Source organism: Solenopsis invicta, chromosome 1 (genome assembly GCF_016802725.1).
Source record: "Solenopsis invicta isolate M01_SB chromosome 1, UNIL_Sinv_3.0, whole genome shotgun sequence".
Taxonomy (NCBI): domain Eukaryota; kingdom Metazoa; phylum Arthropoda; class Insecta; order Hymenoptera; family Formicidae; genus Solenopsis; species Solenopsis invicta.
Window position 1 is genome coordinate 18947082 of NC_052664.1, and position 12483 is coordinate 18959564.

Below are 12483 nucleotides of genomic sequence, written 5' to 3' on the forward strand. Positions count from 1 at the left end.
TCGGCCCGAAAGACCTCTTCGGCGCGGAGGAATACGCGGGAGTGACAATCGCAGATGCAATCTCGGTTGCACGCGGGGCCGTGCTGCGACGATGGATCACCGCCTCGCTGAATGTATTGCCCGGAGAAATTCTACGGGGTGTATCGTTACGAAAGTATACTGTTTTACACGTTTCGCACACTCTCGAATACAACGAGAGTCGGAATACAGCGATGTACTTGGGTTTTTTTTTTTTTTTAGAGCTCAAGAACGCAGAAATCACGTCTTCTGCAATCTCTTGCGATCCTGTTAAATCAAAAAGCAATACCTCGTGACCGATTCTCTGCAAAAAATGTTAACTCTTTTAAGTAGACAGCCTTTAAATTATTATTCTTAATTTTATGTAAATTACTTGTAACATTTTTATAATATTAAGCTGACAAATGCGTGTATAGTTTAAGATAATCTATCGAAATTCGCGCACGGAAAGAACAATTTTGCTTTGGTACCTAAAAATTTAGCTAAATACAGATCAGAAAATAATTTTATGTTGGACTATCAAAATTATTCCGCAAGACGTTCAAACATCATGATGCTGCTGCAAAAAGTTTTGACATTCTAGCAACCAAGTCAAACATCTGGTGCAATTTTTTTAATGATTCAACATAATTATTTTTAAATCTGTGTATCAACAAAATTGTTCTTTCCGTGCGATTATAAAATCAATTCGACTTATGTCGCAAGCATGACGCATTCACAATGACGTACGTGCATGCACGTAATCCTTTTTCCAGTTCATTTAACAGCTTGTTAGTTTGCTGTAAAAACTAATAATTGCCAGCCGTGCCGGTTAATGCTTTTTTTAACCTTAAGGAAATTATCAGCTTTCTTAGACGCACACCCCGTATATGCGCTCATACGCGGGGGATGCATGCGTGTTCACGATGAGCGTACTTTATATCGAATGACGTCACCAGCGACCGGGTCCATTCGTATTCGTTCGCGAGATGGTACGTACAGATTTTGATTGCAGGTCACGTTTGCGCGGATTTTATGGACTTTTAACGGTGCCGGCGCTTGCAGCTCGGGTCATCCTTATCTGCATTGCCCTCCGTATTATTCCCTTAAAGATCAAACGTTCGGCGCCAGTCCAATTTGCGAGACGCGCGTTCTCGGTTACGATCTGGCTCTATGACAATCGCACAATCGAGAATCGTCATGTATACTGATCGACGATACGAGATCGTTGTAATCTAGGCATCAGAAAACGAAAAATTTTTCCACTTCGGTAGGCTCAATAGTTATTTTTTTTTAAGTACAATATATTTCTGATGCATTTAAAGAGTTTTTAAATACAATTCTTTTGTTAATCGAAGTTCAATAAACTTCTCGTGCTTTCTTCCCATAAATCGGTTTTGTCCAATATTTACCAAAGTTCATTTTCCTCTAGCAATAGCAAGGTTCTAGATACGGGAACGAGCATAAAACAGAAAGTTATCTTTTCTGTTGTGATGTTATCTAAGTGATATATCGAGAGCATAGTTTCTTAGAAACATTTCCTTGCTCTGATTTTACTGGGTAATCAGTGAGCATTCCGGAAGTAATATTACGAGTATCTGATTTCCTGGAATTGTTACGTACTGTTATAAATAATTTATTATGACTTTATTAACCATACATGTTCAAAATGATATATTTTATTAACATCCTGTATATGTGTTTGATGATAAATGTAATTGTGAGTTTTTATTTAATTAGTATTAAGAATGTTCTTGAAATAAATATCACATCGGAATTGAATTTGTTACATTTAAAAAAGTTACATTTGAATAGATATTTTTTATATAATTTAAAAAGAGTTAAAAATATGTAAGAGATGAAGAATTGTATAAAAATTATTTATTTCAATTTATAAAGATGATTGCTCAAAATAAAAGGTATGTTGTATAATTAAAAAATCTTTAATTCTGTCTATGATACTTCGCGCACGAATGCTTCATGTTATTTGACAAATTGTACTTGTTGCAATTTATAAATTAAAACTAACTGAAAAATTGAGTGAGATATAGTTGTAATCAATTTTTGTAGAAATTTAAAAAAACTTAAAAAGACAATTCAAAATTTCTTTTTTCAATTTAAATTATACCTCAATTAAATATTTTAAGTTATTGAAAAAATGAAAAATAGGTGAGACCACCGTTGCACTGAATTCTTTAATGATTCATTTCAGTATCTCATTCAGCTTTCTCCTGATGATAATAGTACATCGCTATCAGCAAAGATTATCAGGCACTACTTACGATTCGGTAATTGAGCGAATATTCGATTAATTATCCAGTATCCGTGATAGGACTGCGATCGAATATTTCTGGATTTTCTATGTTTTTGCCACTCTCGATAATTTCTATTCTTTTTGGGATACATTTTTCGCTTTATGCGAACCGGACTTAGTATTTTATGAGCACATTGCTACAATTTTCTGTTATACGTTGTAAATATTACATTGCAAGAAGCTTGTATAAATGACAAAAGAAATGATTGTAGTAATGATTTCGAAATATAATCGAGACATTTTCTACTTCTCCATTTTACGTAATTCATTGGGCCATTATTTTTTAAATCTTGCTAGATGCTATTTTGTTGAGTAATTTTATATAATATAATTTATATATCTCTACTATAAAGATTTTTAAATTACCTTCTTTTTGTTTGAGAATGTAATTATAAATCCTTTAGTCAAAATGTGTACATGTTCTGTGCTACAACAATGTTTTTAATAAATAACGTCGTAATATTTATTAACTTTTATTGAGAGAGATTTATTAATTCTCTGTTTTCAAATGTTTGATTACAAAAAATAGAAATATTTAAATTATATATAATTTAATAAGAAAGGCACTACAATTTATATTATCAATCTTTATTACAAACATTTATTATTTCTTTTATTCGCAATTGTTTCTTGATGATATTTCTGTACTTGAACAAAAAAATGGATTTAATCGTACTATTCCTCTCGTCGTCGCGGTTCTTTTGAAGTCGAACAACAGGATCAAATTATCGGTAAATTATCACGGTGCGTCGGTTCCGGTTCGACCGTTCTGACCGCAGAAACGTGGTTATGTCATCGTTTTCGCGATGAATGATGCACATGCAATAATGCCGGATCCGACGATATTATGTTCTATGTTGCTTACATGCCAAGAGTATGTATACGCAGTATAATATTATACACGACCCGCGTCTGATAAGCCGCACTACGCGCTTAGACGCACGGCCGATTATTTATTGATCTCTATAAAGAAGCCGGCCTCTCGATTTCCGCTGGTACTCGCTGCATTAAGTACTCTCGATTCTGGCTTCGACGTAACGTAGACCCCAAGATCTTCAAGAGTGTCGTCACACGTAATGTCACTATTAACATAAACCTTATTTACATAAACGTTATTTACCTCGACGTACGGTACCACGTATTATCGTCTCGTGACTTCGATGAATCTCGTAAATCGTCAATATGCATTGTTTTACGACGACACACGCACTGTTGTGGAACATAAAAATCATAATAATAAATTAACAAATAATGTATTATTATTACACATTGTTCGAAAAGATTGGTATTGATGCTGTCAAAAGTGTTTCTTGAATCTGAACTTTTGAAGAAATTCTTGTCCCGCACTCACAGAGAAAGTTATGTTTAGATTGATGAAATTTGTTTCTTTAACTTGATTTTAAGTTGAAGTGAAAATACTTTTGAGAAAAATAAAAATTCACTGGATTTTAAGAAATAACATTATTAGCCTGTTTCTAAGCAAATAAATTATTTATTTAAATTATTGAATTTAAATTTGTTTAATTTAAATAAATAATATTTTAATTCAAAAAGAGTACTGACAGAAATGTAAGAAATAATTTAGTTGTTTTGATTTTAAACATATGTTTCTTTCATTTATAAAAGATTTGTGTTACACTACCAAATTATTTCTTTAATTCCAATAAAAATCATCGAATTAAATAAACTTTTCCTTAACTGTTTAGAAATGCACAAATTTCTTTGATTCAATTCAATTTTTTTTACTCGAAGAAACTTCTCTGGGTACGAGTCGAAATTTTATTTCTACTTTCAACCTCAGTTATCTCTACCTTGAATCTTTTACGCCTATTTGCATACTTTAAACACTCAAATAAGTCTCCGATTTTGTGAACCTATTAATTACAATAGGATCTCTGTGGAGAATTTTAAGAGGCTCTAAGAAATAAACCTTTTTTTAACTTTAAAGTGGGAAATTTTCCGATAACTATCATTTTGAGGCTTAAGCTATGAGCTCAAAAGGTCTAGCTGAGATCGAAAGTGGAAGTAAAATTTTAACTCGGGGTTATACCGAGAAATGAGATCTTGCGTATTTGAAATGTGGGCCAATAAAATTGTACAATAAGCCACGTCGGACTGATGAAATAAACATAAGGTTATCAGGCCTCAGTTACTGCGGTTCTCAGCACTGAATGATAATGTGTTATTTTTTTGCAATAAAACTCTTTACGATTTTTCCGGGGAGGGGGAGAGGGGATTTTATAGATGCTTGTAAGCATTGACATTACGTATTCCAGCTTCACGAGTGCGTTTCAAGTTCGACGAATGTGCGGCGCGCAGTTTGAATAAATTGGAGATTGTAAAAATTAAAAATTATTATTCAGCACTAAGAAACCGCTGTGGCTGACATAGGTCTGTTAACCTTACGTCAAATTGTACAACTTTTACCGGAGAATGCAAATTAAATAGGTGGTAATTATTTACATCAACAGTCGCGGCGATATTGAGAAGCAGTTTCTTCCAATTCTAAAGTCTGATCTACAATCTGCTCTTTGCGTTTTGTCTTGCCCCTTTTGCTTTTTGTCTCGTGCTTTCTGCTTTTTGTTTCCTTGTTTTTTGTATTTTTGTCACACGAAGCCGAGAAACATCGTCATGCGCAAAAGGCAAGGATTTTTCTGCACAAAATTGGCAAACAATTCGCCAAAAGCTTTGTTTACTTGTATCTCAGCTTCATTTTCTTTATCAAACATATTCTTTATCAGACTATGTTTGATTCGCCACGATACCGTGGTCGTATTTAATCTAACCAACACATGTTTTTTTTTGTCTTTGTTGTCCGAGATAAAATTTGACGAACTTCAGAAAAGACAAGAAGCACGTGACAAAAAACACGATTGTCGGTAAAACAGTGCGCGAAGAGACAAGAAAGCAAGAGGCAAAAAGCAAGAAATAGGAAGCAAAAAGCTTGTAGATCAGGCTTAAAAGTACAGAATACGCACGTAGGGAACACGAAACCCTAGGACAAGACGAAATCATCTCAGATTCGCGTGATAAACATGTAACCGAGGGACTCGTGCTCTATGGGCGCATTTCTCGCGATTTCCACGAATTTCTCTCGTGTCCTAATGCAAATACGTATGTAATAAGGAGGGACGACGGTCTCTCTTCGCGGGCGCTAATAATACGTCCAGCCGATATAACTGGCATGCGGGCGAAGTGTTCCGGCGTGCGGCGGGTCTCCGCGCGCGGAGATCCGCCCACGTATCGTCATTTGGTTCTGGCTTAAATCCCCGAGAAATGATTTCAGTATCCCGTCGGTTCTCTGCCTAATCGCATGCACGCATGCAAGAGTGAGCACTCTCCTTCTCCGCGAGCGATTATCGGATATCGAGCTGTTTGCAGGAGAGAATTATTTTCCGCGCTAATAAACGAACGTTTCTTCAACCGCGCATGGAATTGTCTCGGGATTATCGGTCGACGACATCGGCGAGCTTCTCTCGCGACGATTATAGCAAACCTATTTAGAAGCGAGAGGAATTATTTATTTCTGAGAGGCTGCCGATCTCTTTCGTCGTGAGCATCGTGAGCATCGTGACTTTACCGAGTATTGAAAACCTCGCGCGACGAAGACGAAGTATTCGGAGTACAGCGAGAAATCCGGGTGATCGATCTCTGTAGTTATCGTCCTTTCTCGAGTGCGCCATTACGGAGAATCCTGAGGGGAACGCCCCTGCAGCATCCAACGCAGGGGTACCGGCCATATACCTGAACGACGGCTACGTCGACAGGTAAAGATCGTTTTGTTAGAGCAAAGATGGGTCCCCTCCCCGCCTGAAGATTAATTCTTTTCACCGTTCTGCTACCTCCGCGCAGATGCCTCGAGATGGTTTTATTCCGATTTATCCACAGCAGCGTCAGCTGTTGCTGTAAATACCCCCGGTATTCTATTCTATTGTCGACGACAAAAGAATTTGCTTTGGTGCTAGTTATGGAAACAGCTCCTTTTTTTTTTATTGAGACAATGACTGTAGTCGCAGAAAAAAATTAATATCAAATCAACAATTATTGTCTCGTGTATTCACTGAGAGAAAAATTAGTAAATTTTAATAAATAAGTATTCGGAAAGTACTAATCAAATATTTACTAAATATATTTTTCTCTGAATATATTACAAATCTCTTGAATATTTCAGCTAGAGAAAGATAGAGAAAAGATAGAGAATAATATGATGCACGATTCAAACGGATGATCGTAAAAAAATGATTAGGTTAAATATATATTTTTCATAAAATTAACAAGGTAAATTTTGTTTACAACTGATTATTATATCTCGATTAGACATTTTTAACATAAATTTATATTCGAAATATACATAAATGCTACATGTTGATATTTTGTGTCTTATATGTTCAGTTTTTATTCCTTTTTGAACATTCAGAAGTGCAACAAAAATGCTATCTTGTTTTAATTTTTATACAAAACGTTTTCTTTTATAGTAATTAACAGTAATATTAACAAAAACATAAAATATTTAGATATTGTAAAATACTTTTTATAACAAATTTAATTGAGATCTTAGATTCTGAAAAAAATCTTTTGATTTCTTATCCTAATTTATCATGAGATATTTAAAGTTCGGGGTATTCTCTAATGACTTTGATATTTATAATGGAATATTCCCGTGCTGTATGCGTGTATTAAAATAGTGAGCACCGATGTGCATTCGTGCCAGCGACGATACTTAAAACGTTCTCTCGATGCGCGTGTTGGTTTCCCCTTATTCCAGCTCGAGATCAGACGCGCCGGCGTTATTTGTGCTGGCCGTCGCAATTTATTTGGCCGATCATTCTCGTTAATTATGCAGTTATGCGCCGCGCGCGGTCGAACGGGCCGCTGCGCGCGTACGTGCCGCGCGTCTATCGTAATAAAGCGCCGAACAGTTTGCAGCCTTGAAAATCTTTAACAGCGACCAGGGCGAAATTCCGTGCTAGCCAGCGGCTGGCTGTAAAAAGCGTGGCCGGGTATCGCTGTAAAATGCATTGTAAACTACGTTTACGACGCAACGTGTCTTCGCGCGATGCTCGCTATGAGCCTGCTTAACGTTCTGCGAATTGTTCGCTCGCTTACTTTTGCACACAAACGTTCGCGCGCGCGAATGCGACTGCGAATGTGGAGTGTGCATAAGGCGATCGTGTGTCGCGAAACTTCTTTCATAATTAAGATCGGTCGCGGTAATTGGCCGACACTGGGATAAACGTGAAACCTTGCGATAATTTTTTATGATAAAATTACAACTATTATAAAACCGTCGGATAATAAATATTATATTCAATCGTTATAAAATCGTCAAAAAACTATAAATTACTAGCCATGTAGTGTAATTGTTTTTCCTTTGCTCTAAGATCGCGATCCTCGAAGTTTATCGCGAGCGACCCTGTTTTTTTTAAGATATTGGGAAGAAAACAGGAAGACTGTTAGACATGTGATATAGGGCTATAATTAGACGATGGTCAAGTTGCTGGGATATGTATCTTTTCATAAAAAAAAAATTAATTTAATTTTTATTTGTACAGAATGTTTCAAAAGTGGAGATCAATCGCTCGGGACCCAAAAACAAGAAAAAATGTTGTTATAAACGCTGAAAAAAAAGTTTGATAATAATCAAGCTTTGGTGAAATAATTTCAATTAAATGATTAATGTAACCAAAGTACTTCGTAATATTTAGTAACATTAATAGTGACTAAGCATTAATAGTAACCAATCGACTGCTAAATGGTTACTAAATATTACTAAACATTTTGTTATATTAACCGAAATTTAATTGAAATTATTTTAACATTAAAACTTAGTGATTATCATCTGGACTTGATTATTATTATCAAACATTTTTCAATATTGATTTAGAAATACATTTCTCTGCCAAGGAATATTGAATGAACTGTATTTCCACGTGCAGCCAGAGTAGTGCTAAGACAACTCCCAATTTTGATTTTACTTTAATTATGTTATAAAACTCATTAAAACCATTTTTTTAATTTTAACGAAAAAATTTGAAAACAAAGTATTTTCAAATTTCAATATAGAAGTTATAATTTGAAAATTATGCATTTTTGGACGTATGTCCAGCTTTTTCTCTTGCTTTTGGGGTTGTCTCCCAATTATGTCTCGTGCACTTAATTTCCACTTTGAAATAATCAACAGTAAAATGTGTTTTTAGAATAACTTAAATTGTATGTTAATGTTAGATAGGTAGTAATAATTAACATTAGAATGTTCAAACTGCTTTTCAATATAATCTAATACTACAAAAAAAAAACAAATTAATTTTTATTTTTTAACATTGGTTTCGTTATTATTTTTAATCAATACTAGGCATCTGGGTGTTAACAATAATTAACAATAAATTGCACAACTAAACATTCTCATCAATACTATCTATTCAATGTCTTTACTTTGATTGTTTTAACTTGCGGTTTGATAAAATATCTGTTATTGAATCTGAAATTACGAAAAGTCCTCTCACGTCCTTCAATGTTTCCGCTAAACACGAGTACTTCAAGTTTAGGAACGCTCCAAGTTTACTTTCCATCATTTCTGCGGCATCCTGTGTACCTCGCTTAATTGATAATTCAATCTATATGTAGACTATGCGAGGCTACCGAATGGACTAATAACCTAGGCGGCCGATCTGATCGGCTCTACAGTGAATATTAAGAGAATGTCGAGTGAGATTGACTTGGCCCAATTTGTTAATAAGCTCGTGCGCATAATTGAGCCGCGTCACGGTAAGGTAATCCGGTCGTGTGAAAGTATCGTCGTGGCTCTCGATATAACATAATTAGAGAGAGGCATTAAACATCGATCTGCCGATTTTGACGGAGATAGAGAGATTCATTTCCCGGCGAAGATTTGCTCATTTATCATCGTCGTTTTCATCGTGATTATCATTGATATAGTACATTTATGATTTTAATCTGGAAGCGATATGAGGATAATTCCATCTTTGTAGAGGAAAAATACTGGTTCCATCCATCCGTTCAAACCGAATGCACTAATATGATTCTTATCGGCAAAGCGAAAATTTATGCACACGTGTGACTTTCAGAAAAATGTTGCGGTTCAAAGTCCAGAGTAAAAATTTATAATGTCATTTACATTAAAATTAATTCTTTTTAAGCAACAATAATTTAAGCTAGACCGTTTAAGTGTAATCACACAAATGAGTAAGTAAACTACGATCGAGGCTGGATATTGGTGCCCAATATTATATTACATTTTGTGTAAATACATTTTCAGTTTTTATAAACTGCACACCTAACATTGTTTTTGAAACGCAATCAATAAATGGAAGCTAGAAATAATATCATCGATTTAATAACGATACTGTCAATACCTTAAAATCTGTAAAGCGTTAATTGCGAAAATATATTTAAAATTTTCATATAAAATAATATTTAGGCACTAAGATCCAACCTCCAACCTTCACTATAGTTGATGCTTCCTGACTTTGGTTTGTATAATTGTTTTTAATTTTCATTCTTATGCCCCCGCTGATCCTTTAATATTTTAATTTTTTTTTTTCCACATTGTTTAATTTATATTTAATGTAATTTGTGTGCGAGAAACAGGAAATTATATTATCTAATATTCAAATGTGAAAATCGTACGCGTTTTCTATTAACACAAATTATATCTCATACTTATTTATGTCTCAAGAGCAGTAAGGACAATGGGATCAATTACGAGATGTAATTTTAGTGTAACGTTACGTATGCGATCGCACAGAGACAATTATTCGCACACTGTATAAATATTGCGATATAAGGCAATGCAAGAGCATCATCGCGTATATTTATAAATTCTGTGGTAAAATCTCAGCGGAGAAACTTCCTATTGTGGCGCACGATAGCGGAAGCTGGCGTATTCTCAATGGCATATGCGTCGTCTGGTCAGTGGCCATTATCATATGAAAATGTGTGACGGTTTACTTACCATGAGAAAATGGCACCGCCGCGCCGGCGTAATCACAATGCATGTACGCACGCACACACCTGATTTAGACACGTGATTGTTGTCGTGGAAGAGATTCTATGCGTGCGCGAGTGCGTGGAAAGACGCTCAATCTCATTACACTAAGGCACGGAGAGAGCAATCGCTGGCGATAATGATGAAGCGCGGCGTAAATGTAATAAAGCGTTCGAGCGACGTTAATTTACGGGTGAAACATGTGAAATAACGTTTGCGGGAGGAGGAACTACTGGCTGAACGTGGCGGTGCGTCGACCTCTTGCGAATTATCTTTCGTATGCGCGCGTTGTACACGCTAGATTCGATTTGTAGATTAGGCCTGTTCTCATGGAGCGATCTTGCTTGGTCGATGCACCGCGAAGCGCCGCATTTCTTCTCAAACGATCCCGCATAACTATTTCTAATTGTATTCCAAGCGAGTGCCTCATTAAAGTGAGCTAATTGGCGACGATGTCGGTTAACGTGGCTACTAGTGACATAGTAAAGCCAAAATGGTTTTAACGCGATATAAAATATCGCGATTTTATCTCTAATATTTTCTTTGTCACTATTTTGGAAATATCACTTTGGTCAAAACGGTTTATTTATGTCTATACGCGCACGAATTATTTTCAACCGTGAGATGATTGAAAATAAAAAATTGCAATCGCTTCTATCGCACACTTGTGTTAAACGTGCACTTTTCGAATGCTTCAATAATACATTCGCCGATTTCGCATCGGTCTCGTATCGGTTTTGATCACGTAATACTCAATTAATTAACTCGACAATCCGCTAATTGCAGTGGCCACAAAATCAGCTGAGCACACGAGTAAAGCAATTAGTACTTCAGTTATCTTGATGCGGAAGATTAAAATCGACAGCTGTCTGGAACTAGCGCGCTGCGCCAGAAGTTCTAATTTGTTCCCTTATCAACGCGTATCGATTTCCTGAACGTTCCTTGAACTTGATACTTAACGCTTCTCACCGATTTAATATAAAAGAAATGCATTATATCTACATCGCATCGAGATAAAAGTGCGATAATTTTTCTAGACTTGTCAGTCTTGTGAGGTCTTTTAAATCTTCCCACGTAGATTGAATGCTATTATTGAATCGAATTTTTTTTTAATTATCAAAAATTGATAATATAATTTTATTTTTATATTGAATTTAAAAAATGTCAACAGCATGTTGAATATTTTTTTATTGTTTAAAAAAAATCTGCTAATCAATTAATTATTTTTATATATTAATTATAATTGCATATGTTTATATCGATAATTTTTCTAGATTTGTCAGTCTATACTTCTTGATTAATAGATTATTAAAACAAAAGAACCCCTCCTTAATTAACCTTCCGTGATTCAACATTTTTTTCGCTGCTTTTCTATAGTTCAATCAAGTACCTGGTAATGTTATTGAAAGGATTTTGGGCTCTAAAAAATCTGAAAAATTCTGGTACATTCTTCCAACGTTCCAGAATACGATTTCACACAAAGAAAGAACAATTTTGCCGAAATAGAGGTCTGAAAATAATTATGTCGGTCCGTTAAAAAAAATTGTATCGGATGTTTAACTTGGTTGCTAGGATGTCGAAATTGCTTGCAGCAACATTATCATGCTTGGGCGCATTCTAATTCTCTATCTACATAATTATTTTGATGGTCCAACGTAAAATTATTTTCTGATCTGTATCTAGCTAAATTTTTAGAGCAGTAAAATTGTTCTTTCCGTGCAGTTGTTTGACCTCAAACATTTTTCATTTTTTTTTTAAATCTCCGGTTGGACCGGAGGACGAAAAGTTAAAGTTGAATATTATCTCGATCACATGACTTTTAATCCATTACAATTTTTTGTCTTTTTACGTATTTCAATTATTGTGCATTTATAAAACACCGTTATACATTGCGTACGATTATCGCGATCTTGTTTGCGATTGAATTATCAGAATACTTTATTGAAGTGTTTATTGTTTGTTATTTTTGCAGTCTGAGCGAATGTTACTTTGCGGGCAAGGGCGCAGCCCTGGTTTTACCGCCGAACGAAAGGGCTCGCCCCTCGAGGCGAGTCTCGGCGGCAGGATGCGATATCCAGCAGCACTTACAGTCTATGTTCTACCTGTTGAGGCCCGAGGAGACTCTGAAGATGGTGAGTACAAAGAATTTTTTAAACAAACGTCTTTT

General features: G+C 35.3%; 1 protein-coding gene across 4 annotated transcripts in view; it reads left to right on the plus strand.

The window, feature by feature from the left end:
- The window catches only part of LOC105201231 (protein phosphatase Slingshot homolog 2), a 138730-nt gene that overhangs the window by 54513 nt on the left and 71734 nt on the right, over positions 1–12483 (plus strand). For 3 of the 4 annotated variants that reach the window (XM_026132856.2, XM_026132854.2, XM_026132857.2), the window contains one exon: positions 12289–12448. In XM_026132856.2, coding sequence (XP_025988641.1) covers positions 12289–12448 — 160 coding nt within the window. Of the gene's footprint in view, positions 1–4032; positions 6079–12288; positions 12449–12483 lie in introns of those variants that run through there. The other variant, XM_039459712.1, reaches the window with a different exon arrangement.